This window comes from Muscardinus avellanarius (assembly GCF_963383645.1).
Source record: "Muscardinus avellanarius genome assembly, chromosome: 8".
Taxonomy (NCBI): Eukaryota; Metazoa; Chordata; class Mammalia; order Rodentia; family Gliridae; genus Muscardinus; species Muscardinus avellanarius.
The window spans coordinates 86,043,769-86,070,422 of record NC_137794.1 but is presented as its reverse complement, the minus strand read 5'-3'; the positions used below and the strand labels follow the sequence as shown (position 1 = coordinate 86,070,422).

At 42.8% G+C, this 26,654-nt stretch overlaps 1 protein-coding gene across 1 annotated transcript; it reads left to right on the top strand.

Moving 5' to 3' along the window:
- On the top strand, positions 1–26,378 carry LOC308266100 (uncharacterized protein; the record flags this gene model as incomplete). The annotated part of the gene is made up of 16 exons (XM_080700126.1): positions 1–213; positions 320–450; positions 2,294–2,486; positions 3,861–4,152; positions 6,491–6,864; positions 7,916–8,089; positions 9,295–9,449; positions 11,976–12,172; positions 12,658–12,836; positions 17,005–17,262; positions 18,912–19,042; positions 19,479–19,671; positions 20,472–20,763; positions 22,397–22,755; positions 24,229–24,399; positions 26,196–26,378. The coding sequence occupies 16 exons, from the start codon at positions 1–3 to the stop codon at positions 26,376–26,378; spliced, it is 3,495 nt and encodes a 1,164-aa protein (XP_080556252.1).
- Positions 26,379–26,654: the final 276 nt, after the last annotated feature.

Genomic DNA, 26,654 nt, shown 5'->3' with positions numbered 1-26,654 from the left:
ATGATTACATTATATTTTACAAAATGCCTGGTGGTTTTTGCCCTCTTTGACCTGAGTGTTGGTGCGCTGGACACTTTCATTGCTGCCGTGTATGAGCATGCTGTTATACTACCAAATAGAACAGAAAAACCTGTTTCAAAGGAAGAAGCTCTGCTCCTGATGAACAAGAACATAGATGTTTTGGAGAAAGCCATCCAGCTGGCAGCCAAGCAGGTACTGCTCTTCCCAGCCTGGCCGGGTTACTGGGAAGGAGCCTGGGTACTGGGAGGGTACTTGGAATTTATGAGAAGCTTTCTTTGTCTCCACTTGTGCTGAGCAGGGTGCCCATATCATTGTAACCCCAGAAGATGGAATCTATGGATGGATATTCACCAGAGACAGCATTTACCCCTATCTGGAGGATATACCAGACCCGGAAGTGAACTGGATTCCGTGTAGAGACCCCCAGAGGTAAAGTCAGGTCATTACTCTTTGATATTTTAACAAAGAAGTTATGATGATGTAGAAAACCAAAGCCAATTCACTACACTTGACTAATAATTTTGCTGATATATAGCCAATCTAGAGCACTGGACTTTGATGCTTCTATTGCTTCAAAATGTATACCATCTGGCTTGTCTCCTGCTTGGAAGATGACTTAAAAAATGATACTTGATTGGTTATATTTTGCAAATTTCTTTAAAGAACAGTATGTGTGTGCACAATTTCATAATAAGTGTGTTCAATTGGGTGTCCACAAAGTGAGAAAGTCGTAACATTTAGGATGTATGTTCTCAAATACCAGTGAGTTGGCTCACCCTCAAACACCTGCCTATTTCACAAGAATGGTAAAAAGTTGAATGAGTCCATATTTCCAAAGAGTGTTGCTATCACTATGACTTACAATGTGATCAATAATGTGAATGGAAATTGCATGGGATTTGAAACAGGAAGCACTTCTTCCAAGCCCACGTTGTGCTGGCTCCAATGTGGGGCACATAACTTACGTGTTTGACATTCCATTCCTTTCTTTATTTGTAAAACAGAGGTAATAAAATTTCTTCTCTACTTCCCTTACACAGGGAACAGAAGTGTCAAGTAAAGTATAACACGCGTGGAATCTGCACACTGCAGAGCTCTTTTCGATGTTACCCATCACTGTTACCCATCGCTAAAATGGGGGTATAGCCCAGAGGTAGAATAGCCCTGGTCTCAATCCCTAAAACCACACAAAATGTATGTCTAAACCACAGCAATTAATAACAGTTACTAAAATCAATTTCTCCCTCCCTCCCTCTCTCTCTCTCTCTCTCTCTCTCTCTCTCTGTCTCTCTTCTTGTGGTACTGGGATGGAAACCAAGGGCTTTGTATCTACACCCCCAGCCCTATTTTATAATATTTTCTTGGGAACAGGGTCTTGCTGAGTTGCTGAGAGCCTCACTAAGTTGGCAAGGTTAGCCTTGAACCTGCAATCCTCCTGTCAGCCTCCCAAGTGATGGAATTGCAGGCATTCGCCGCCATACTTTGCTCTGAAATCTCTTTAGGACAAGAAAGCAAATAAATTTTGACTCAGTTTTTTCTGTATGTCACGTCTGACAGATGAGAAAACCAAGCCAGCACTGGGAAGTGTTTGTTTACATTTCCACTACACAACTGCAGCCTTTGTTCTCTATAGAATAGGAGTTACACAGGACCAACTATTTTTCTGCCCTCTGGTACTTGTATTTCTGACCACATCTCATACCAGCAAATCTCTAGGGTTATAGCTTGGATTATAGATGAGGTGCTTCCCACAAAAGAGTGTGTGAAAATTTAAGCCCTCCATTTGCCTTTCTGGGGACGCTTCATGAAGGACAGTGTTGCTCTTCCTCCTCTCTCCCTCCGCCATCGTTTAGTGCTTCAGTCTTGCACTGATATCTAAAGTCGGGAACATGGAAAGAAGTTAGGTTTCATGAAGATGAACATTATGTTGCATCTGGGTTTTAAAATCTTTTCTGTCAATTCTTAACCTAGACGTGCTGTGTTAATAGGAAGCAGGCATATAAAGTATCATTTTGAATTTTCTCTTGGTGCTTGGGATAGAACCCAGGGGACATTATACTTCTCAACTACACGCCCAGCATTTTTTTATTTTGAGACAAGGTCTCACTGAGTTGCAGAGGGCCTCACTTAGTTGCTGAGGCCGGCCAGGAGCCTGTGACCCTCCTGTCTCAGCCTCCCAAGGACTGGAATTCCTAGTGAGCCCTACCACACCTAGCTGGTATTTTAGAAATCATTGTAGATGGTCAGTTTGAAGCAATGTCTGTTTTTTCAGGTTTGGCTACACACCAGTGCAAGAGAGGCTTAGCTGCCTGGCCAAGGACAACTCTATCTACATTGTGGCAAATATTGGGGACAAGAAGCCATGCAACACCACTGACCCTCAGTGTCCCCCTGATGGCCGTTACCAGTACAACACTGACGTGGTGTATGATTCTGAAGGCAGGCTGGTGGCTCGCTACCATAAGGTGAGAATTACTTCTGCCCTAACCACTCTATCTCCTCCTCCTCCTCCTCCTCCTCCTCCTCCTCCTCCTCCTCCTCTCCTCCTCCTCCTCCTCCTCCTCCTCCTCACTCTGCCCTGCCCTGCCCTGCCCTGTCCTGCCCTGCTCTTCCCTTCCCTTCCTTTCCCTTCCCTTCCCTTCCCTTCCCTTCTCCTTCTCTCTCTCTCTCTCTCTCTCTCTCTCTCTCTCTCTCTCTCTCTCTCTCTCTCATTTCTTTCTTGCTTGTGATATGCAAGTAAGTTTGTTGACTGCTGAGGAGATAACTGCTATGGATGCATCTCATAATTATTACTAATTCTAGTTGAAAGGGACATTTAATTTATTCAGTCCCAAATTAGGGTTCTGACTTTGAATTAGTCATAAAATAGAATATGGCAGAATGTTAAAATACATGTGACAATAGCCTGACAAAGATTTCCATTTACTCTGAGAAAGGAGAAGTGCTCAGTTTTATCCATGATTTAATATCAGAGTTAGTGTTGGGCCTAGTTTATACTAAGCTATTATTTATTTCTTTAGGACCTTTTTTGATAGCAATGGAACATAATTTTCTAATTTTCTAATAATTTTCATTTTCTCATTTTCAAACAAATTGTCTTTTCAAGAAGAGGGGAATTTTATTGCATATGTGCTTATGCCAGCCAGCTTCTGGTCACTGTGACAAAATACCTGAGGAAATCACCTTACAGGAGAAAAGACTGAGTTTGGCTCATGGCTCTGAGTCTTCAGGCCTTGGTTTCTTGGCCCCATGTTATGGGTATTTGGTGAGACAGAACATCACAACACCTTGGGCAATCACTTCCCCAAAGCCCCACCTTTGAACATTGCTACATTGGAGACCAAGCCTTCAACTCATGAGTCTTTGAGGACATTTCAGATTCAAACCATAATAGCACCTAAAGAAATATGCATCATGGAAAGAATAGGGCTTATTTCAGGGGCAGTCTGTCCCTCAAAGAGTCAAACCATATTGTCTACCCCTCTAGCCCTCTTAACAGTTTTTTCCCTCAGGGTAATTCTTTTAGAAGTCACATGGGACAGCAACATAAAGTTCATATTGTTATTGTTATTATTATTATTATTACTATTATTACTGTGGTGGTGGTGGTGGTGGTAAAATGCACATAGCCTGAAATTTTTCATCTGAACTATTTTAAGTGTACAATTCAGTGATATTAAATACATTCATATTGAACTTTATAGAGTGGGCATGATTTGTGCAAATCTATGAATAATCGTTTTAATTCAGAGAAAAGATTTTATAGGTATTGACCACAGTTGTTGGTGATTTCTTTTTTTTTAAATCTGATTTTCCCCTTCTTTGCTTTTTGTTAACAGTACAACCTTTTTGCACCAGAAATCCAATTCAATTTCCCCCAGGATTCAGAATCGGTGACTTTTGCCACCCCCTTTGGGAAGTTTGGCGTCTTTACTTGCTTTGACATTTTTTCCCATGAGCCGGCTGCGGTGCTGGTGGATGAGTTTCAAGTTGACAGCGTCCTCTATCCCACAGCCTGGTACAACACGCTGCCCCTCCTGTCCGCTGTCCCTTTCCATTCCGCGTGGGCCAGAGCCATGGGAGTCAATCTGCTGGCTGCGAACACCCACAACACCAGCATGCACATGACCGGTAATGCGCCAGCCCTGCGCCGCCAGCCTCAGGAAGCCTTCACTTGTTGTCAGACATGATTTTCCTTTCTTCCTTTTTCCTTTCCCTTTCCCTCTTTTCTCATCCTTTTTCTTTTTCTTTACCAATAATTATTAATCTTTCCTCTGTCAAACCTTGAGCCAACCAATTCCCCAGGCCAGCTGGGGATATATAGGAAGAGACATACAGGGCATAGAAGAGGGGAGGAGAAGGATGGTGGGTATGAGGGGCGGCGCCTTCGCTTGGTGAGGAGGATGAGAAAGGCTGGCCATCAGGCAGAGTACCTGGCCTCTCAGGGACCCACCCCAGAAAGGCGTGGGGGAGGAGCTGTTGTTTTAGAGGATTCCTCATACAAGCAGTGATGAGGCTCCCAAACACGGTCCCAATCACAGCCCCAGCTGTGGCAGCCCCAGCATCAGTGAACTTGGGTGCTGTGTCGAGGTCCTAGAAATGGCCCTAGTTGTAAGTAGGGTCAAGTGAGTCCAGGGGATCCTGGATGGCCAAACTGCTGAGGCTTTCCTCTACCAATGCCTCTGGTCTCTTACCTCTGTGGTCGGCTTGGTGGTCGGGAGAGGAGGGGGTGGAGATGAACTTGGAGCGGGGCAAGGGACCCTGACAGGGACCATAAAAAGGGATGAGGGAGAGCTGTTCCCAGTGCAGGAAGACAGAGGCCTGAGGGGCAGGAAGAGTAAAAGAGCAACCAAATTTATTGTAGTCATTGATTCGTGAATTCTAGCACCACAAAATCAATAGCATTGTTTTCTACTTAAGGAACTTTATTCTTGGAAGTAAAAAAGGCAAACATCTCAATTTTAATTTTAAAACTTTGTGGCATTGGGGATTGAACTCAGGGGAATTCTATCTCTTAGTTACACCCCTAGCCCTATTTTTTTTTTTTTTTTTTTTGAAACACTAAGTTGCAGAGGACCTTACAAGGTGCTGGCTGCAAATCTGTGCTCCTCCTTCTCAGCCTCCCAAGTACTGGGATTACAGACATGCGCCACTGCATCCATTTATCTCAATTCTAACTAAGTGGAAATTGGAGGAAGCGGGAAGTCAAGGTATATAAAAAAAAACAAAAGCCAGATCAAAAGACTGTCTGAGTCAACGTCTATAACTTATAGTGAAATAAATCTTATTGCTCAGCAGATAAAATCAGTTTCGACTTACCAAGTTTCCAGAGTTCATCCTTTGTAGGATGTAAGTTCAAGGGTATGCACCAGTTCCTCTTGACTGTTTTATTTTTATTTATTTTTATTTTTATTTTTGCTGGTACTGGGGTTCCTGGAAGCCCTTCTACCTCGGGGCTACATTCCTAGACCTATTTTATACTTTTTTATTTGGAAACAGAGTCTCTTAAACCAGCGCGGCTGGCTTCAAATCTGTGCGATCCTCCTGTCTCCGCCTCCCAAGCGCGGGGATTACTGCGCCACCATGCCCTGGCCTCTTGACTGTTTTGTTATCCATCCATGCAACTGAGAAATCCAAGACACAAATAAATTAGTAAGGGTCAGTGAAGAGCTAAAAATATTCTTCACATTTGGGAAATCTTCTCATTTCTTGTTAAGTTGGCTTTAGAAAGAAAAGATCAAGATAAGCAAACTGGGTGTCGTGGTGCATGCTTGTAATCCCAGTAGTTGGTGGCTGAGACAGGAGAAATGCAGGTATGAGGACGGCCTCAGCAACATGGTGAAACCCTGTTTAAAAATTAAATAAATAAATAAATAAATAGGGCTGGGGGTGTAGCTCGGAGGTGGAGCACTCCTGGATCCAATCCTTAGTACCACTGGGAAAGGATGGAGAAGGAGAAGGAAAAGAAAAACAAGACCAAAAAAAAAAGCCATCACAGTAAATGATAATTTCATTGCCAATGCACAGGCCAAAGTAACAGCTCTCTCCTTTTCCGTCTTGAAAATTTTTTATGCTTTGTAACTTTAATTTCACATGGGAATATTCTATCAGTTTGTCACCATAAAAATTTGGGGGTTGGAAATGTATTTCAGTGGTAAAGCCCTTGCTTAACATTTGTGAGGCCCTGCATTCCATCCCTAGCACTTCAAAATAGGGGGGGGGGAAATGCTGGGCGTGGTGGCTCACACCTATAATCCCAGTGCTTGGGAGGCTGAGACAAGAGGATAGCAGGTTTGAGGCCTGCGTCAGCAACTTAGCAAGGCCCTCAGCAATTGAGTGAGACCCTGTTTAAAACTAACTAAATAAAAAGGACTGGGGTATTTCAGAGGTAGAATGTCCCTGGAGTTTAATCCCCAGTACCAACATAAAAATTAAAACCAGCATCTTCATTTCTCTTGATTGCCTGCAGGGAGTGGAATCTATGCCCCAGACGCGGTGAAGGTGTATCACTATGACATGGAGACAGAGAGCGGGCAGCTGATGCTGTCAGAGCTGAGGGTTCGGCCTCGCAGCCATCCCACCTACCCTGCAGCCGTGGACTGGCGCTCCTACGCGAGAAGCGTCGAGCCCTCCTCCTCCGAGCAGCCAAGCTTTCCGGGGAAGATTTATTTTGATGAGTTCACCTTCATTGAGCTTAAGGGCTATGTGGGAAATTACACGGTTTGCCAGAAAGACCTGTGTTGTCACTTGACTTACGAGATGTCTGAGAAGAGAGCGGACGAGGCCTATGCCCTGGGTGTTTTTGATGGCCTGCACATCGTCGAGGGCCAATACTATTTACAGGTAGACGTGTAGAAATCTGTCAGAGTGCTTTGTTGTTATTGGTTTCTTTTTCTAAGTCATTATTGCCTTTCTTTAAAAATTTTGCAGGAGTCAGTTACGTGCTATGATACTACATTTATCACTGAAAATTTCCCCCTGGAACACTCAATTTGTTCAGTCTTAGCAAGAACAGAATTAATATTTTGATTGCAAGTCAAAAGCAAAGTAAACCAATTAGTTCTCAGCAGGCCAACTTTAAGAAGCTGTGAATGTGGTGGCAAACAGCTGTGATCCCAGTATTTGGGAGGCTGAGACAAGAGCCTCTCAGATTCAAAGGCAGCTGAAGCAACTTAGTGAGACCCTGTTTCAAAATAAAAAAATTTAAAAATGGCTGGAGACTTAGCTCAGAACTAAAATGTCCCTGGGCTTAACCCCCAGTACCAATTTTTTAAAAAGCTGCAATCTCTGTGCATTATCTTTTACCATCAAGTTATTTTACTGTAGTGTTTTTTCTGAGGTCATATGTTTTAAATTGTGACCCAATTCAGCCATATGGATGTATAACTGAGTTAAAAGAGAAATTTAGTTAAAATAAGGTTCATGAAATATGTTAAATTAGAATTAGAAATACCTTTAATTATGTGCAATGCACTCTGATTTTTAAAATTCTATTCTATTCCATTTGACTTTACTAAAAAAGTGATAAGCCTGGTGCTGTGGTACACGCCTTAATGTCAGTGCTTGGAAGGCTGAGAAAGGAGGACCTCAGGTTCGAGGCCAGCACCCAGTAAGACCTGTTTCAAAATAAAAAATAAAACAGGTCTGGAGCATAACTCAGAGATAGAATTCTCTTGGTTTCAATCCCCAGAAACACACACACACACACACACACACACACTCCTGATCCAATAAATTGGCACTAAGATTCACTCACAAATTGTAACCTGAAGTTAAAACAACACTGCTTAAGAAGCAATTAATGTATTTCTCTACTCTTTAAAATTATGTTATTTAGCTGAGAAAATATTTTCAAGCTTTCTGACTATTCTTTTTTTTTCTTTCTTCAATGTAGATATGCACTTTCTTGAAGTGTCAAACGACTGACCTGGGAACTTGTGGAGAGCCCGTGGGGTCAGCTTTCACCAAGTTCAACCAATTCTCCCTGAGTGGCACATTTGGAACAAGCTATGTCTTCCCGCAGGTGGTTCTAAGCGGAAGTCAGCTTGCCCCTGAAAGTCATTATGAGGTAGGGGGTTTTCACGATGATATATTTCTTCAGATAAGCTAGACCTGGACAGTATCAAAATCTTGCCTTTCATATTCTATGAGAGACACTTTAAAGACATGGAAATGGTGATATGGAGCACGACTTGTAGTCTTTATTCTGGGATGAATTAGGATTGATTTTTCTACTTAAATGTCTTGTTGAGATTAAGACAATAGTAGAAGTTACAGAGAAGCTAAAATCCAAAATATTAGTTTCTGATAATGACAACTAATATTCGGTTCCTTTGCATGGTTTAGAAGGTTCAAGTTAAATGTGGTGCATTAGCTGGCAGTTGTGGTTCATGCCTATAATCCCAGTACTTGGGAGACTGAGTCAGGATTGTAGGTTGGAGGATAGCTTCAGCAATTTAGTGAGACTCTCGGCAACCTAGCAAGACTCTGTTCCAAAACAATAAATATAAAAGGCTAGAGGTGTAGCTCAGAGGTAAAGCACCCTGGGTTCAATCCCCAGTATTCACGCATATACATAAAAAGTGCATTGAATAGTGTACCTACAAATTATTTTGTGGTTATTTCATTTTGAGAAGCTCCTCTAATAATAGTAGCAGTTAATACGTGGTATGTGCATGTGTGCCTCCACCATCTTGTACCCCATTACGATGTATGACTACAATGCACCAATAATTTTTTTTTTTTTGCGGGTCTGGAGATGGAACCCAGGGATATTTGACCTCTAAGCTACACCCCTTGCCTTATTTTTTATTCTTTATTTTGAAACAGGGTCTCACTAAGTTGCAGAGGGCCTCACTAAATAGCTGAGGCTGTCCACAAACCGCGATTCTCCAGTCTCAGACTCCCGAATGCTGGGATTATAAGCGTGCGCCACCACGCCTGGCTGCACCAATAAAGCATTTTTTTAAAAAACTAAAGGGCTGGGGTTGTACCAAGGGAGGTAGAATGCCCTTGGGCTCAATCCCCAGTTACACATATACACACACCTTTTTATACATTATCTCAATTGATTATTTGTGAAAAAAAATTATTTGCTGTATTCTCACTCAGTGCCACTCTATCAGACCTGAAACATGAACCTGGGTCTTCTGACACCAAATCTTGTGCATTTTTTACTACTCTATGGAGCTTTAGGATTGATGTTATCAGTAGGGCCTCTGGGCTGGAGACAAAGATCTGCACTGGAGTTAATCCTTTGCTTTCTTTGAGCAGGTTTCAAGAGATGGACGTCTAAGGAGCAGAAGTAGAGCCCCTCTGCCTATCTTGGTCGTGGCCCTCTATGGAAGAGTGTTTGAGAAGGACCCTCTGCGGTTAGGACAGGGACCTGGAAAATTACCACGACCTCTTCACCAGAGCCTTCAAGATTAGTTTGGCAAAAAGAATGGGGGAGTCCTTAGTGTTTGGTTACAAGAAATGCCATAAACTTTTTTTTTAGCTCATTTGAATTTAAGATTTTAAAAGCAGTGGGTTTGCTATGGTTTGAATATGATTATGAATAGATAAATATGGTATAAATAGAACCATGTTAAACCCTTCCAATACTCACATTGAATACTGTAAAGTATTAAGAGGGTGGAAACTTAATTCAGCTATGCTTTAGAGTGGGTCTTTGGGAGGTGATTACAATGAAATAAAGTCATGGTATCATGACAGAATATCAATGGCTCCAAATAAATATCTTTTTTTTTTTTTATAATTTACCCAGTCTATTGTGTTGTGTTGTTAGCAACAGAAAAAGACCAAGACAGTGTGTGTGCGTGCATATTTTTATAGCATAAACTCATTTATGAGAGCTGAATTCACCTGCCACGTATGTGTTTAAGTATATGCCAGTGTGTGTGTGTGTATAGTGAAATACGTACTTAAATGAGTAGAGGGCCTAGAAACCCCCCCCCCCTTTTTTTTTTTTGCAGTAACTGCTCTAATGGAAGCAGATGTTGCTTTCATCATGTGATGGTTAATTTTATGTGTAAACTTAAATGGGCACGGATACCCAGATAGCTGGTTAAACACTATTTCTTTGTGTGTGCGGGTGTTTTGGAAGAGATCAACATTAAAATCGGTGGACTGAGTAAAGCAAACAGCCCTCCCTAGCGTCATCCTGTCCCTGGAAATCCTGAATAGGACAAAAAGGCAGAGAAAGTTTGTATACATTTTCTCAAGGATTTGCTGCAGCCTGTGCAAGGCTGGGAGCCTTCTTTGAAAGAGACTCTCTGTCACCTTTTTCCTAATAATCTTTGGCCCATTTTCCCCAGGCCACGGAGTCTTTTTCCACGCTGGTCATTAATTAACTCACTGCTGCTCACAGGAGAGCAGACAGGTTCTCTGGGATGGATGGGGGGTTGCAGATCACTGTGTTTAGAGACACTTCTTATCTTTACAAAAATGCATGACTTTATTCCTAGACTTTTCCAATATACTTTACCCCAGTGCCAGGAAACCAGAGTCATCCTGGGCAGCGGGGTATGCCTTTGTTCTCTCTACTTCTGTCTCTTTCTTAGATTTTATCACCAAGGCTGTGACTTTCAGATTCTGTATGAGACCAGACTGTGGTTGGGGTTTTGCTGTCTACGCAGGTCATGGGCGTGTTCCTGCTGGATGGCTTTACATAGTTCCTTCCATGGGCGTGTTCCCGCTGGATGGCTTTACATAGTTCCTTCCAGGCTTTTCCCTCTCCCCACAGACCACTGGCCGGAGGCTGTTATGCATTGTGGCCCCAGCTTCCACACCATCCCTCAACTCAAACACTCTTATCTAAGCAGAATTCTGCCCTCTCTTTCTTAAAGGGAATTTCAAAATCAGATCTCATGAACTTTACTCAGTTCTTACTTTGCATTACAGAACAACTGAGTTGCCCCTCTTTTGCGGTACTAGGGTGAAACCCAGGGGCGTTCTACTTCCGAGCTCCACCCCCAGCCCTATTTTTTATTCTTTATTTTGAAAAGGGGTCTCACTGAGTTGTTAAGGGTCTCACTAAGTAGTAGTTGAGGCTGTCCGTGAACCGAGATCCTCCTGTCTTAGCCTCCCAAATGCTGGGATTACCAGTGTACACCACCACACCTGGCTTGAGTTGTCCTCTTGAAGTCCTTTTCCCCTCTTATATTTTAATATCTGTGCTTTTTATTTTCTTTGACCTCTGGCCTTTTCTCTCTAACTTCACTACACCTCATTTTCCTTTTTTTTTTTTTTTTTAGCCATGACTTATTAATGAGGACCTTTTCTGGACTTCACAGACATCTGTTCCTCAGCTAGCCTCATTGGGAAGCAAAGCCAGTCATGGCTTCAACTAGTATTTCTGATACTACAGAATATAATTCTATAGTTAGCAATGCAAATAATAAATTTATGAGATCTAGTTCAGGCTGTTAAATACAATTTATAGGAGGCCATTGTTTTATACTAAGCTGTTGCCTTAGGGCCGAATAAAATGTGTTAAAAATCAAAATGGAATCATTCACACTAAAGTTCTGTTACCAAAACTAACAGATTAGAGAGATAACAGCTCAATTTCCTAAGCAGACCAGTTTGAGTTGTCCGGGTAACAACCCTTTGCTTTTAATTCTTAAACAAAAGTAGTAACTAAATAATTGGATGTTAACCAAATAGTTATCTTCCTATTGTTTCTGGTTGAGGAAAGTAACTTTAAAATGACCAATCTGGCCAGGCGTGGTGGTGCACGCTTGTAATCCCCTCATTTGGGAGGTGGAGACAGGAGGATCGTGTAGGTTCGAAGCCAGCCTTGCTGGATGAAGAGATCCTGTTTCCAAATAAAAACATAAAATAGGTCTGGGAATATAGCCCGGAGGTAGAAAGGCTTCCAGGAACCCCAGTACCACCAAAAAAAAAAAAAAAAAGACCAATCTGCTTGTTGTTTTTGTTTCTGTGTTTTTCAGCCTTTCTCTGTCTATCAAATCAACCTTCTGGTCTGCGTGCACCCTGTGCCTGGTGCCCAGCCTCTTGGCCAGTGGCGTGGATTGGCCTGGGCGCTGGCTCCACCTAGGATGGGATCAGTTAGATAATGGTGTCTGGAGTCAAGTGGTGCAGGGAGGAGCGGATGCCCCCCAAGCTGTTTCCGTGCACTCGCCCCATGGTGGGCAGGTTACTCACTGTAAACTATATCCACTCAACACAAGCAAAGTTTACTCTACTTGTAATGCCCTGAAAAGAAGACAGAAAACTTCAAAGAGAAAATCCAGGAAGTCTAAGAGATATACAAAGAACATTTCCAGGAAAATGTCTTTAATAATAAGGGATGGAACCACATTCTTGAAAAACATGAAGGGCATCTTCCGATAGAAGTAAAGTCTGTTCCTGAGCGGCCTGTCATCCCCAGAGGAAATGTTCTCTTCACAGTGGAAAACACAGACCCAGAGTGCTACTGGCTTACAAATTGGATTGAGTGATCTTTTTAAAGGGGGGGGGGTGATTTTATTAAGAGTATACTTTAAGCTGATTTTGTTGGACTATAGAAAGGAAATGTTGATGTGAAGGATCACTGTGTCTGATAGTTATTTCTCTCCTTCTCTGGCATTTTTCGAGGGACTATTCTTGTTCAGTCATGGTATCCAATTACAGTGGCCACAAATTCTAGAGAACTGAAGAAAATATTGGCCAAATATTTGTTAGAAATTTCTGGTAACTTAGATGGTTTGGAATACAAGTTGCATGATTTTGACTGCAGAGGAGTCTCTTCCAAAGAGACTGTGGACATAGAGGCATCTGCTCATTTGCTTAACTTCAAAGGAACAGATACAGTAGCAGGAATTGCTCTAATTAAAAAATACTATGGAACAGAATAACCTGTATTCTGTTCCAGCAGCAGAACACAGTACCATTACAGCTTGGGGGAAAAGACCACAAAAAAGATGCCTTTGAACATATAGTAACACATATGTTACTGTCTGTATCTGTGGGCAACAATGGCATTTATAATGTGTGTGAGAAAATATGGGGTGAAAAAGCATTTAATAGTATCAAGAAGTTCAGCGGCACCACTAATAATCAGACCTGATTTTGGAAATCCTCTTGACACTGTATTAAAGGTTTTAGAGATTTTAGGTAAGAGTTTCCTATTATCGAGAACGAAAAGGGCTGCAAATTGCTTCCATCTTATCTTAGAGTTATTCAAGAGAATGGAGTAGATATTAATACAAGAGATTGTAGAAGGCATGAAACAGAAAAGGTGGAGTATTGAAAATGTTTCCTTCCAGACTCCTGGAGAAACCAGGCCCAGTAAGACTCTGGGTCCTGGGCAGGGGTTGCATGGGGCACGCCGGAACCCTGGATCAGCCGGGGCCCGGGTTGCGGGACTCTGGGCCCCAGGCGAAGTAGTGTGGAGCATGCTGGACCCATGGGGAAACCGGGCCAGGTCACAGTGCTACTGAGTGCCTGATCCCACTACCTCCTCAACCCACACATACTATCTTCTCTTATTGAAAAAAAAAAAAAAAAGGAAAAGAAAAAAAAAGAAAAAAGAAAAATATCGGGGAGGGGTTAAGAAGGCAGTGGCGGATGCCAGGACACTGGAGATGCAGACAAAACTTATCCAAATGCACTGGAACTTATGGAAAAATTCCCCGTAAAGGAGAACTGCTGTTTCTCTATATTGTTAAGAATCTTGGACATCACCTGTAAGGAGAGAGTTTAGCGGAGACCAAGGAGAAAGGCAGTGTTGAAAGCGGTCTCCGCGATGGCGGTGGAGACTTGTATTCAGGAGAAGCAGAAATCGGATCCTACCAACCTTATTTTTTTGGAGAAATTACACCAAATGTCGAATGCTACTGTCACGTATGCTTAGGAACACTGGACAACATTCAGAGTGGAAAAAGAGCTTGGGAAAGATTTGAAATGGTGGAGGCAGTGGCAATGGCAGTGGCCAGTACTCAGGGGAGGCAGAGATTTGATGCATTACACCTGGAACCTTTGAAATAATATCCCCAGAGGCAGAATGCTACCACCACGCACCCTCGAGAACGTGGGACAATTGGTTGGGCGAAGAGGGTGCTCGGATTGGAGCCTGCTGAGGGGTGAGGCCGGCAACGGACACAGCAAAGCTGGGATTGGAGCCTGCCTTGAGGCAAGACTGGTGCTGGAGCCTCCAAGGCCAGGATCAGAGCCTGCCGAGGGGTTAGGCCGGTGCCGGGGCCAGCAAGGCCGGGATCAGAGCCTGCAGTGAGGCAAGGCTGGTGCTGGGGCCTTCAAGGCCAGGATTGGAGTCTGCAGAGGGGTTAGGCCGGTGCCGGGGCCAATGGCCAACATCGGAGCCTGCCGTGAGGCAAGGCCACTATTGGGGCCTCCAAGGCTGAGATCAGAGCCTGCCAAGGGGTTAGGCTGATGCTGGGGCCAGTGAGGCCAGGATTGAAGCTCACCGTGAGGCAAGGCTGGTGCAGGGGCCTCTGAGGCCGAGATCAGAGCCTGCCGAGGGGTTAGGCTGGTGCCGGGGCCAGCGGCTGGCATCGGAACCTTCTGTGAGGCAAGGCTGCTACTGAGGCCTCCGAGGCCAGGATAAGAGCCTGACGAGGGGTTAGGACGATGCTGGGGCCAGTGAGGCCAGGATTGGAGCTCACTGTGAGGCAAGGCTGGTGCAGGGGCCTCTGAGGCCGAGATCAGAGCCTGCCGAGGGGTTAGGCCGGTGCCGGGGCCAGCGGCCGGCATCGGAACCTTCCGTGAGGCAAGGCTGCTACTGAGGCCTCCGAGGCCAGGATAAGAGCCTGCCGAGGGGTTAGGCCGGTGCCGGGGCCAATGGCTGGCATTGGAGCCTGCCGAGGGGGTTAGACTGGTGTTGGGGCCAGTGAGGCCAGCATTGGAGCCTGCTGTGAGGCAAGGCTGGTGCTGGGGCCTCTGAGGCCGGTATCGGATCCTGCCGAGGGGTTAGGCCGGTGCCGGGGCCAGCGTGGCCGGGATCGGAGCCCACCATGAGGCAAGGCTGGTGCTGGGGCCTCTGTGGCCGGGATTGCAGCCAGCTGAGGGGTTAGGCTGGTGTCGGGGCCTTCGAGACCAGAATCGGGGCCTCCCATGAGGCAAGGCCGCTGCTTGAGTCAGCGAAGTCTGGATCAGTCCACCGGGTAGCCAGGCCACTACTGGGGCCGTCAAGAGTGGGATCGGTCCTTGTAACGCAGCATGCACAGAGAAATATCGCAGAAAATAAAAATCAGATGCTTCCCCTAATCAGCAAAAACTAGGAGGCAAGGGGCAACAGGAAGAGGTCGAGCTATAGAAAGGGCCCTATAATGAAGCAACTAAGGTGATCAATCAGAGGGTATGGAATAGGGGAGGATGGAGCCTCTTTAAAACGCAGGAGGTACATAAACAAATGTGTCAGAGTTAATCACCAAACAAGCATGGGATCGAGGGAGGGGGAGGGAATGGGATGGGGGCTGGATGAGGGCTAATTGGATGATGTGTGCTTGTATATCCTCTCAAGTCTTGTATTCCAATGTGATATATGATTACAATGCACCAATAAAATTAAATAAATAAAAAAAGAAAATGTTTCCTTCCTTTCTGGTGTAGCTTTGCTACAGAAGTTAACAAGAGATCTCTTGAAGTGTTCCTGCCAACATAGCCTTGGGGTTAATGTCTGTTTTCTTTCTACCCTTGGTGAGATTACCCTCCCTCTGGTTGAGGTTAGAGGGGTTGATTTCCCACAGGTGGATCAGGCTCTGATCACAGACTTTCCCTTAAAGAACTAAGCAGTATGATTAAGGTATATTTCACAATGCACTTGTTTGCCCTTCCCTTTCAGGAAGCAGGAAGGAATACTTGCCCTGATTTTTATCTACTTGTCCTGAGAACCTCGTGGAGCTTTTGCAGGTGAAACTCACAAAAGTATGTGGAACTCCCTTTACCCGTCCCGGGTTTTGACTCTCAAAATTGTTTACACTGAGCTTCGCAATTCATCAACCACAGCTTAAGCCGATCCTACCAGAGTGCTGGCTCCAGCTCTGGACTCTGCTCCTTAAAGTTTCATCCCCGTGTTTGTCCGCCTCTCTAGTTCTGAGGATGGTAGTTTGTCCTGTAACCTCAGTTTTCTGATGCCTCCAAGAAAAGTTGTTGATTTTTATCCATCGTGTGTGTGTGTGTGTGTGTGTGTGTGTGTGTGTGTGGTGAGGATGGGAGAGATGACAGCCAAGCTTTTTACTCATTGAACTAGAAAATCAACAGGAGGGTCTTATTAATTTTCTCACCTAAGAAGGTCAAAGTAGAAATTTTTTAAACCTTCACTAACTCATACCAGTTTTAAGAAGCCTTTTATAAATTCTCGTGTAACTATTATATCTCCTTGAAAAACCTGTTGTATCTCCACCCACCTGACTATGGAAAATCCAAAGGAGTGCGACCAGTAGAGGGAGCTGGTATTTATCCTGTTACTCAGGAGGACCAGGACTCAAGCACCCACACAAGATAGTTGTGCTGAAGTCCTATGCCCCCAAAGACAGCCTTCTTTGGAAATATCTTTGTTTGAGGTCTAATTAGTTAAGATGGGGTCATACTGAAGTAGGTGGGAACTAGTTGGGATGACTGATGCCATTATAAAAAGGAGAAATTTGGATCCGAACCTATGATCAGAGAAAATACCACCTGAAGAGACACAATGAGAATACAACCATCTGGAAGGCAAACCGAGGAGCCTGGAATACATCCTTACCTCACAGCCCAGATGATGCCCCCAGAGCTATGAGGAAATACATTCTTGTTTAAACTCTAGTGTGTGGTGCTTTGTTAGACAGCCCTGGAAAATGAATACACATACTTTTCCTGATTTGCTTCTCTTAAATCATCCCTGTAAGAAGACAAGGTCTCTTATTGTCGATGAATACTGTGAAGGCACAAACTTTCCTTCAAATCAGCTTTTGCAGTTTATTTTTAAGGTACTAAGTTCTGGGAATCATGTGACTTACTGTGTTTTCTGTCTATAAATAGGAAGGCACACACGCTGTGTTTTTTCAGCAGTCTTTGGACTTCAGCATGATTACTTCTCAGTTGCTGACTTATGTGGCAATTTTGGTTTTCTGTGTCTTAAAGGCCAGCTCCCTGGATACTTTTACTGCAGCTGTTTATGAGCATGCAGTGATACTGCCTAATGCCACCTTAAAACCAGTGTCTCCTGAAGAAGCACTGGCATTGATGAACCAGAATCTGGATCTTTTGGAAGGAGCGATCACATCAGCAGCAAAGCAGGTACCATCTCTCCAGTATGATAGATCCTATGAGGAGGATGGGGCTTGGGGGGACAAGGGTCATTAGCAGAGTCAGTTACACTTTTGGGTGACTTATGTTTTAGGATCAGCAAAATTCCTTGTTTCACAACTAGAATCCCACTTTCCTCTCAAAATTAATGGAGCAAAGACACTATTACACAACAGCGAGAGCAGAGTCAAGCAAAGAATGTTTTGGTCATCATCAAGAAGCAGCAGATCAGCTGAGGGTAGTGGCACCCACTTGTAATCCTAACATTTGGGAGGCTGACAGGAGGATTGCAGGTTCAAGGCCAGCCTCAGCAACCTAGTGAGCTCCTTTCTAAAAATAAAGGACAAAATAGATCTAGGACTATACCTTGGAAGTAGACTGCTCCTGGGGTACAATTACTAGTACCAAAAATAAAACATAAAAAATAAGAAAATAGAAAGCAGCAGACTTTGAGGAACTTGCTGTAAATTCGAGTTCAAAATATTTGTTCCTCTTTTCTGCTAAAGATCAGAGGATAAATGGAGCAGAGACCAGATGCTATTGTTAGAATACTGGTAGCCTCAGTGGCCTCTTGTGCCCTTAAGAGTTTGCAGGTTTCAAATTGCTTCCTGGTGTGTATTATATACTTCATTCTAATTATAAAAGTATATATGTTACTGCATATTAAGTCCCTGAGTTAAATAAAGGGTTACGTTTAAGCAAAACATACAGTATAAGTGAGCAGTTTGGAAGATTAATGGTTTACATTAGATATCCATAAATCCGATATAGACCAGAGATAAGTGTGATGATGAACGTCATGGGTACATATGAATTATATCTGTCTGTCTGTCTATTTATCTCTCTGTGTATAAGAGGTCATTGGGAGTTCCACTGTTCCTTTTCACCCTTAATCCAACTATTTCCTTAAAGGCCACACATCAGCTTTCAAGGTGACTCTCTAATCTGAAGGTCTCAGGTTGGGTCAGGAAGTAGTTCTAGCCTCAGTGCAGATCACTGGCATGGATTTTCTTCCTTTGTGGGAGTAGGAATTATGTTAGCAGAATATAGTACAGGGGAAGACTAGAGCAAAAGAAGAAAGAGACAGAATTTGGGTTATAAATCAGTCCTGACTCAATCAGGCACAAGTGGTCAAAGTTCAGGAAGGGTTGACTTCAGTTAATGATGACAGTTCTTGGCAGAGCTGAGAATGGCCTGGCCTGGAAAACTATTTTTGTTATTGGTACAATACTGGGGATTAAATCCAGGGGTATTCAACATCTTAGCTAAAACCCCAGCCTTTTTAAAAATTTTGCAACAGAGTCTCTCTAAGTTGCTGAGGTGGGCTCAAACCTGTGATGCCCCTGCCTCAGCCTCCCAAGTACTAGGATTATAGGCATGCCCCACTACAGCTGGCTTGAAAATTATTAATGTCTCTGAAAGAATAAACAGTTATAGAGAAATAACAATGGCAGAGTTAGGAAACCCAAGTACTCAAGAAAAGAAAATAAATCATAATACTATAGAAAACAAATGAATAAGATTAAAAAGGGAAGAGGCATGCCGAGATGGCTGTTGGTCACACAGTTCCTCTTGCAGGAATGCCCCTTCCCATTGTTTGCTTGTTTGAGAAATGTTTTGATCAGATACCTTTTTAACAGGGTGCACATATTATTGTGACTCCAGAAGATGGTATTTATGGTGCAAACTTCAGCAGGGAATCTATCTACCCATACTTGGAGGATATCCCAGACCCTCAAGTCAACTGGATTCCCTGCGATAACCCTAACAGGTAAACAAACAGAGTGTGAAAAATCCAGTCATGAACATCAGCTGGTTTTTTACTTGGGAAAACTTTGTTGAGGCCCATTGTGTAGATCCATTATCACTTGAAGCTTCAAGATGGTTTAGTGAACAGAATATACAGGTCTTTGCTTCATTATTATATGTATAGGATTCTGCAGACATTTTAAGATGAAGCCAAGTAAATATGTGAAAGCAGGTTATGATACATGCTATGAAGAAAAATATACATTGCCAGAAATCTCACTCTAGAGTAGTTTCCTGTAACCAAATTCCTACCAGTATGGGTTTTCACTGAATTCCCTTCTATTTAGAATTTATTTTAGTGCATATCAAATAATAACTTCAGGAAAATATCATTCTGAAATTCATTAAAAACTAAATTTGATTTTAAAAAGTTTTCTTTTTCAATTAACACATACCAGATTTGGCTACACCCCAGTGCAAGAAAGACTCAGCTGCCTGGCCAAGAGCAATTCTATCTATGTCGTGGCAAATATAGGAGACAAGAAGCCATGCAATACCAGTGACTCCCAGTGTCCCTCTGATGGTCGTTACCAGTACAACACTGATGTGGTGTTTGATTCTCAGGGAAAACTGGTGGCCCGCTATCATAAGGTAAAATTCATTTGCAGTTAATTAAGTCATTGACTGTTTTATGAATTAAAGTGGGCAAGAAAGAAAACAACTGTTAGAATTGGTAATAATAAGCATGCTTTACAAGCAGATAGAGACAAAGTAAAATGATGCTATGCCTTGAAAGTGACAACTATGAAATCCCTTCCTCCTTCCCCCTTCCCAATAGCATTTCCAACTGATTGCTTCCAGGAAGTGGCATCTATGCGCCTGATTCTGATGGAAAGCAATGATAAGGTGGGGTAATATCTTACAGAGACCCAACTGGTTTCTTGTGCACTTACTTAGGAACACAGACCTGTGTGTTGTCGGGTGTGTCTGAGAGTCGTAGGTGCTACCCACATTGAAATGTGATGTCCTCTTTTAAACCTTGTCCTTCTTCTAAAAATGTGTCCTGGCAGTGGGCCAAAGCTAGAATGAAAAACTCCTGATCAAACAGACTTGGTCTTAAAGAGAAAGAAGAAAATCAAGTTCTTGGCCCACAGGAAACCGTTAAGTGTTCTTGGAAAATAGAGGGTATCTGTCATTTCTTACCTTGTGAAATTTAAGATGGTCTTTGTAGATAAGGGCACTCATACACATTTCTACAACATAAAGACCGAACCCAGAGCTCCGTTTCCCTGCAGTGGCCTCTGAGCTCTAAAGCACGTCTCTTTTCCTGTGCAGACAGTGGTCACAGAGGAAGTGGGCATGTCCTATAGATGTGAGTGAGCACTATTTCGGGAGCAGTGACGTCCAGACCCACGTCTTATAATTTTATTTCCTTCATCTGTGTATCACAGCAAAACCTTTTCATGGGTGAAGATCAATTCGATGCACCCAAAGAGCCCGAGATGGTGACTTTCAACACCACCTTTGGAAAGTTCGGCATTTTCACGTGCTTTGATATACTCTTCCATGATCCTGCCATTGCCCTAGTGAAAGACTTCCACGTGGACACCATCCTCTTCCCCACGGCGTGGATGAACGTGCTGCCACATCTGTCAGCTGTGGAGTTCCACTCGGCGTGGGCAATGGGCATGGGAGTCAATTTCCTAGCCTCCAATATACATTACCCCTCAAGAAGAATGACAGGTAATGTGTGGTCCTTAAGATCCAGGGACCTGATATAATTAGAAAAATAAATATAGCTCTGTGTGTGTGTGTGTGTGTGTGTGTGTGTGTGTGTGTGTGTGTGTTAACTGGGAATTGAACCCAGGGACATTCTAACTCTGAGCTATGCCCTATGCCCCCCCAGCCCTTTTTATTTTTTTTCTTTTGAAACAGGATCTTGCTAGGTTGCTGAGACTCTCAGTACTTGCTGAGGCTGTCCTTGAACCTGTGATTATCTTTCTTCAGTCTCCCAAGTCCTGGGATTATAGGCCTATGCCCCCACACCTGGCTTAAAAATCACTTTTTTGTGTGTGGTCCTGGGGATAGAACCCAGAGGCATTTTACCCCTGAACTATATCCCCAGCCCTATTTTTATGTTGAAACAGAGTCTGAGTTGCAAAGGGCCTCACTAAGTAGCTGAGGCTGCCTAGAACCTTCATCCTCCTATCTCAGCCTCCCAAATACTGAGATTACAAGCATACACCACCACATCTGACTTAAAAGTAACTTTTTAATTTTTTAACTTGTTTTTTATTTATAAGTAGAACATATTGAAAATGGTATATATTTAGACTATGCTTGGTGCTCTCTCCCCCACCCCCATTCACCTTCCCCCCTCCCAACAATGAGTGTCCATGTTAACCATGCTACATTCATACTTTTACACATATTCGAATGTAGCTCCTCCATTAATCAACCTCAGCCTTCTTCCTCTCCTATCCTTCCATTCTAGCTTTGCTGGGTTTTCCCTCCATTACCTGGAGTCCCTCTGGTATCCCTAATACTCCCTGGTTTGGGCATATTAGAGAAGACATATGTCCCTTCTCTTTCTGTGCTTGGCTGATCTCACTTAACATAATGCTCTCCAGGTCTTTCCATCTTCTTGCGAATGACATGATTTTGTTCTTCTTTATAGCTGAATAGAATTCCATTGTGTGTTATTCCCCATAATTTTGCAAACCATTCATCTGTTGATGGAGACCTGGGTTGGCTCCATATTTTGGCTATTACAAATTATGCTGCTAGGAACATAGGTATGCATATATAGGTATGCACACTGTACTACCCTGTACCCTTGATGTGATCTCCGGTTTATAATTTTTTAACATATAGCTGGGGATGTGCTTCAGAACCGATCTCAATCTGAGATATACTCCTTTTCTTTATTTTTGGTACTGGAGATTTAAATGAGGGGCATTCACCTCTGACATGTGCCCCCCTCCAGTCTACTTATTTTATTTTTTATTTGAAACAGAGTCTCACTAAATTGCAGAAGGCCTTACTAAATTGCTGAGGCTGGCTTCAATCCTGTCATCCTCCTGTCTCAGCCTCCCAATGACTGGGATTATAGTTTGTGCCACAGTGCCTGAATCTTTTTCTTTCTTCAAAACTCACCACATTTTACATGTACCTCTGCCTTCTTTGACCCTTATTTTCATTTTTTATTGGATCTCCTCCTATTTCTGTCCTCTCATCAGCATATCTTAATGAATTTAATGAAATATAAAGTTTAGAGGGAGTAAAATGATGCTATGCGTTGAAAGTGACAACTATGAAATCCCTTCCCCCTCCCCCCTCCCCCCTCCCAATAGCATTTCCAACTGATTGCTTCCAGGAAGTGGCATCTATGCGCCTGATTCTCCAAGAAAGTTTCATTATGACATGAAAACCAAAGAGGGAAAACTCCTCCTTTCAACCCTGGATTCCCACCCGGCCCGCCCCGTAGTGAACTGGGCTTCTTATGCCAGAAGTGTAGCCATACCCACAACCGGAAACCAGGAATTTAAGGCCAGTGTGTTTTTTGATGAATTCACATTTGTGGAGCTCGCTGGAATCGCCGGAAACTACACAATTTGTCAGAAGGATCTCTGCTGTCATCTCAGCTATAAGATGTCTGAGAAGAGATTGGATGAAGTTTATGCTCTGGGGGCCTTTGATGGGCTGCATACTGTGGAAGGGCAGTATTATCTACAGGTAATATTTGGTGTCACAAGTTACTAGGTGAAGTACAAACAGGTGGACTTGGGTGTCAAACTATGAATGATTATCTTAAGTAAAATATAAAGATGTCCCACAGTCATTAAGATAAAAAGGAGCCATTAGCAGGGGTTGTAATCCCAACCGCGGGCACACTCAGTAATCCCAGCACTTGAAAGGCTGAGACAGGAAGAGAGAGAGAGAGAGAGAGAGAGAGAGAGAGAGAGAGAGAGAGAGAGAGAGAGGAGAAATCTTTTGTGGTACTGGGGATTGAACTCAGGGGCATTTTGCTTCCGAACTAGGCCCTCAACCTTATTATTTTTTATTCTTTGGTTTTGAAACAAGTTTCAAAGTCCTCACTAAGTAGCTGAGGCCGGCTGTGAATCTGGGATCCTCCTGTCTCAGCCTCCCAAGTACTGGGATTAAAAGCATACACCACCATCCCTGGCTTCATCTCTTTAGTTGGTTTTCCGGTTGGAAGCTAATACTTTAGTCAGGCAAGAGATGATGTTGGTTTGGAAGATGCTGTCCAGATGGAGTTAAACAAAGGTGGCTCTTCCTATGGGGGGATTTTCCATCTGAATGGTGGGCTGACTCATATACGACTCATATACTTAGATTTTATATTAAAATGGCTGTGTAGGCTAGCAGCAGAAAAACTTTACTGACCTTTTCAGCCCTTGCATAGATATAAAGGATGTCATTTTCTAGATCAGAAGGGTTGTCTCTAGATCAAGTCTACTGTTTATTACAATTCTAATTTTTTCATTATATGAAATAGGCAATAAGATACTGATTGTACTTAGTGTCTAGATGAAATGTTTTTAAAAAGATGAAACTTTTTTTTTATACCCACAGGTTGAACCCAGAGGCATTCTATCTTCAAACTACAAACTACACCATTAGCCCTTTTTATTATTATTATTTTTTAAATTTGGAAACAGGGTCTTGCTAGGTTACTGAGAGCTTCATTAAATTGTTGAGGCTGGCCTCGAACCTGTGGTCCTTATGTCTCAGCCTTCCAAGCACTGAGATTACAGGTGTATGCCATCACACCTGGCTGAAACACTCTTGATATTTAAAAACATGCTAACTTGAGAATAGTTCATGGTTGTACGACAAAGATCTGATTGTCTCCTGAGGTGATCAACCTGTTTGACAATAAATTTCAGGAAGCACTGAAGTCTGAAGTCTTTGTTTTATCAATAACGAACCAGAAGGCTCTATTGAAGAAGTACTCAAGGGGCATAGGCATTTTTAGGTACAGAGTATTTCTATTGACTTTATGACGTATTTTTTTGGAATAACTAGCACTAAATTAACTAATTAATTAAACAACTCCCACAGCTTTATTAGGATATAATTAACAAATAAAAATTGTATGGTGCTCAACATGATGTTTCAACACATGGAGACGGTGTGACATAATCGGACTTTCTGATGACTTTTTGATTTTCGTGACTTCTGTAGATTTGTACTCTGCTGAAGTGTGCAACGATGGACTTGCACTCCTGTGGTAGCTCGGTTGACACGGCTTCCACCAGGTTTGAAGTATTCTCCCTCAGCGGCACTTTTGGAACCCAGTATGTCTTCCCGGAGGTGTTGCTAAGTGACGTTCAGCTTGCACCTGGAGAATTTCAGGTAACAGTATTTGCTTGAAATTGCTGATTAATTTCAATAAGAGGAAGCACTTCATGTCACCAAAACCTACCTGAGTGCTTCCAAATACCACAGAAATACCCATTTGGAAAGGAAAAGATTTATCTTTGGGGATCATGAAGGACACTGAGCAAGCTGAATTTCTTGCCTGGAAGATCTTAATAGATTACTTAGCCTGTCTTCGAGAATAAAGTATTAAGCCTCATTTGGAGAGCTATAGAGAATAGGTTAGGCTGTTTAAGGTCTGTTGAGTATGACAAAGATTGAGTAAGAATAGTTCAAGAGCAGCCCCACTAGAGAAGCCCCGTAGGATCGCTGGAGATCGATTGCCTAGGGAAGTTGAAAGGGGTCCCTTTTGTTGTGTGGGTCAAGACCATTGTGACCACAGGAGAAAAGGAAAGAAAGAAAAGCTTGAGAAAGAATTTAACAGTGGTTGTGTTGGCAAGCAAGTACAAACATTTTTACTGTGTGTGTGTGGGGGGGGTACTGGGGATTGAACCATGGGACATTCTCCATCTGAGCTACACCTCCCCAGTTCTTTTTATTTATTTATTTATTTATTTTATTATTTATTTACTTATTTATTTATTTATATCTGTTTTGATAGAGGGGAGGGCCTCACTTAGGTTGCTGAGAGTCTCAATTGCTGAAGCTGTCTTGGAACATGAGATCCTCCCTTCTCAGCCTCCCTCCTCCTAGGATTACAAGAGTTAGCCACCAAAAGTTGGAAATAATTGCTTGCTTCGCAGGTTCTCTTGCCGGCCACGTTATCCCACTGACTTTACCTGCAGGTTCCATTTTAACTCCCCTTGTTTTGGCAGAAGCCACAGCTAGGGTGAAGGGGACCGAGGAAGGCTAGGAGGCTCCAGTGAACCAGAGACAGGGGATGATGGTATCCGCCTCAAACCTCGCCTTCATCAGTCACCTCTGCCCATCTGGAGGAGTTTGTTTGTTTTCAACAACTAGATTGTGCTCTTATATACTACTAAGTCTGTTGCTTTATTTTAATTAACTCATGGGATGCTTCCTCCGATGGGTAAATTATAACATTGACTGTGGGCATTTCAATCATAAATGAATCAGTGCCAGTTTCATAGCTACAACTTTTCTTATTCTCTGCAGCATTTCAAATATTTCTAAGATTTACTTTTTAAAAAAAACTTTGTGTGTGCTAGGCAAGCACTCTAATTCAGAGCAACATACCAGACTTTCAAATATTTCTAATAGGCCAAAATTTGGCCAATATATTTTTTATTGTTTCTTCATTCAGTTAATATACTGAATTCCATTTATTTTTAACTAGTGATGGGGTAGAATCCAGGGGCATTCTACGTACATTGCCAGTCCTTTGCTTATGTTTATTTTAAAGCAGGTTTCACTAGGTTACTGAGGGCCTCGCTAAGGTTTGCAAACTTGTGCTCCTTCTGTCTCAGCTTCACAAGTACTGAGATAACAGGTGTGCACCACAACACCCATACACCCAGCTATACTGAGTCTTAAAAACATTGTGGGAGCCAAGTGTGATGACACGTGCCTGTAACCCTTGTACTGAGGCTGAGACAGGAGGATCACATTGGAGAACAGCCTCAGCAAGTAGTGAGACTCTCTAGCAAGACCCTGTTTTCAAATAAATAAAATAAGATCAGTCTGAGGGTATAGCTCAAAAGTAGAATGCATCTGGGTTAAATCCCCAATACCATAAAATAAACAAACAAATAAATAAGTTGTGGGATTGATTCTATAACTTAAGAGATCTTGTCCACTTTTGTTTTAACTAGGTGTCAAGTGATGGACGCTTGTTCAGCCTGCAACCCACATCCAGACCTGTCCTAACAGTCACTCTGTTTGGGAGATTGTATGAGAGGGATTCGGCATCAAATGTTTCATCAGACTTCATGACTCATGCACTAAGATTAATGCTAATAGTTATGATACCTATTGTATATTCATTAAGATGGTAGTATAGGCACATTTTCTCTTTTATTGGTAGTAATTTAAAAATGATGGATGAGAAAAGGGTTGATGTAGGCTTTTGGTAACCCTCTGGTATAAGTGAAAGATTGATATTTCTCTTTATTTTACATATTTAACAGATAATATAAGCTTAATATAGTATCTATTAGGGTTAGTGAAAAAACTGTGTTTGAGCACTGGTCTTTCTTGGAACTGGGATGCTTGTGCCAAATGGGTCATCAGGCCTAGATGTTTGTGCCAAACATTTTGTGCAGAAGAAATAC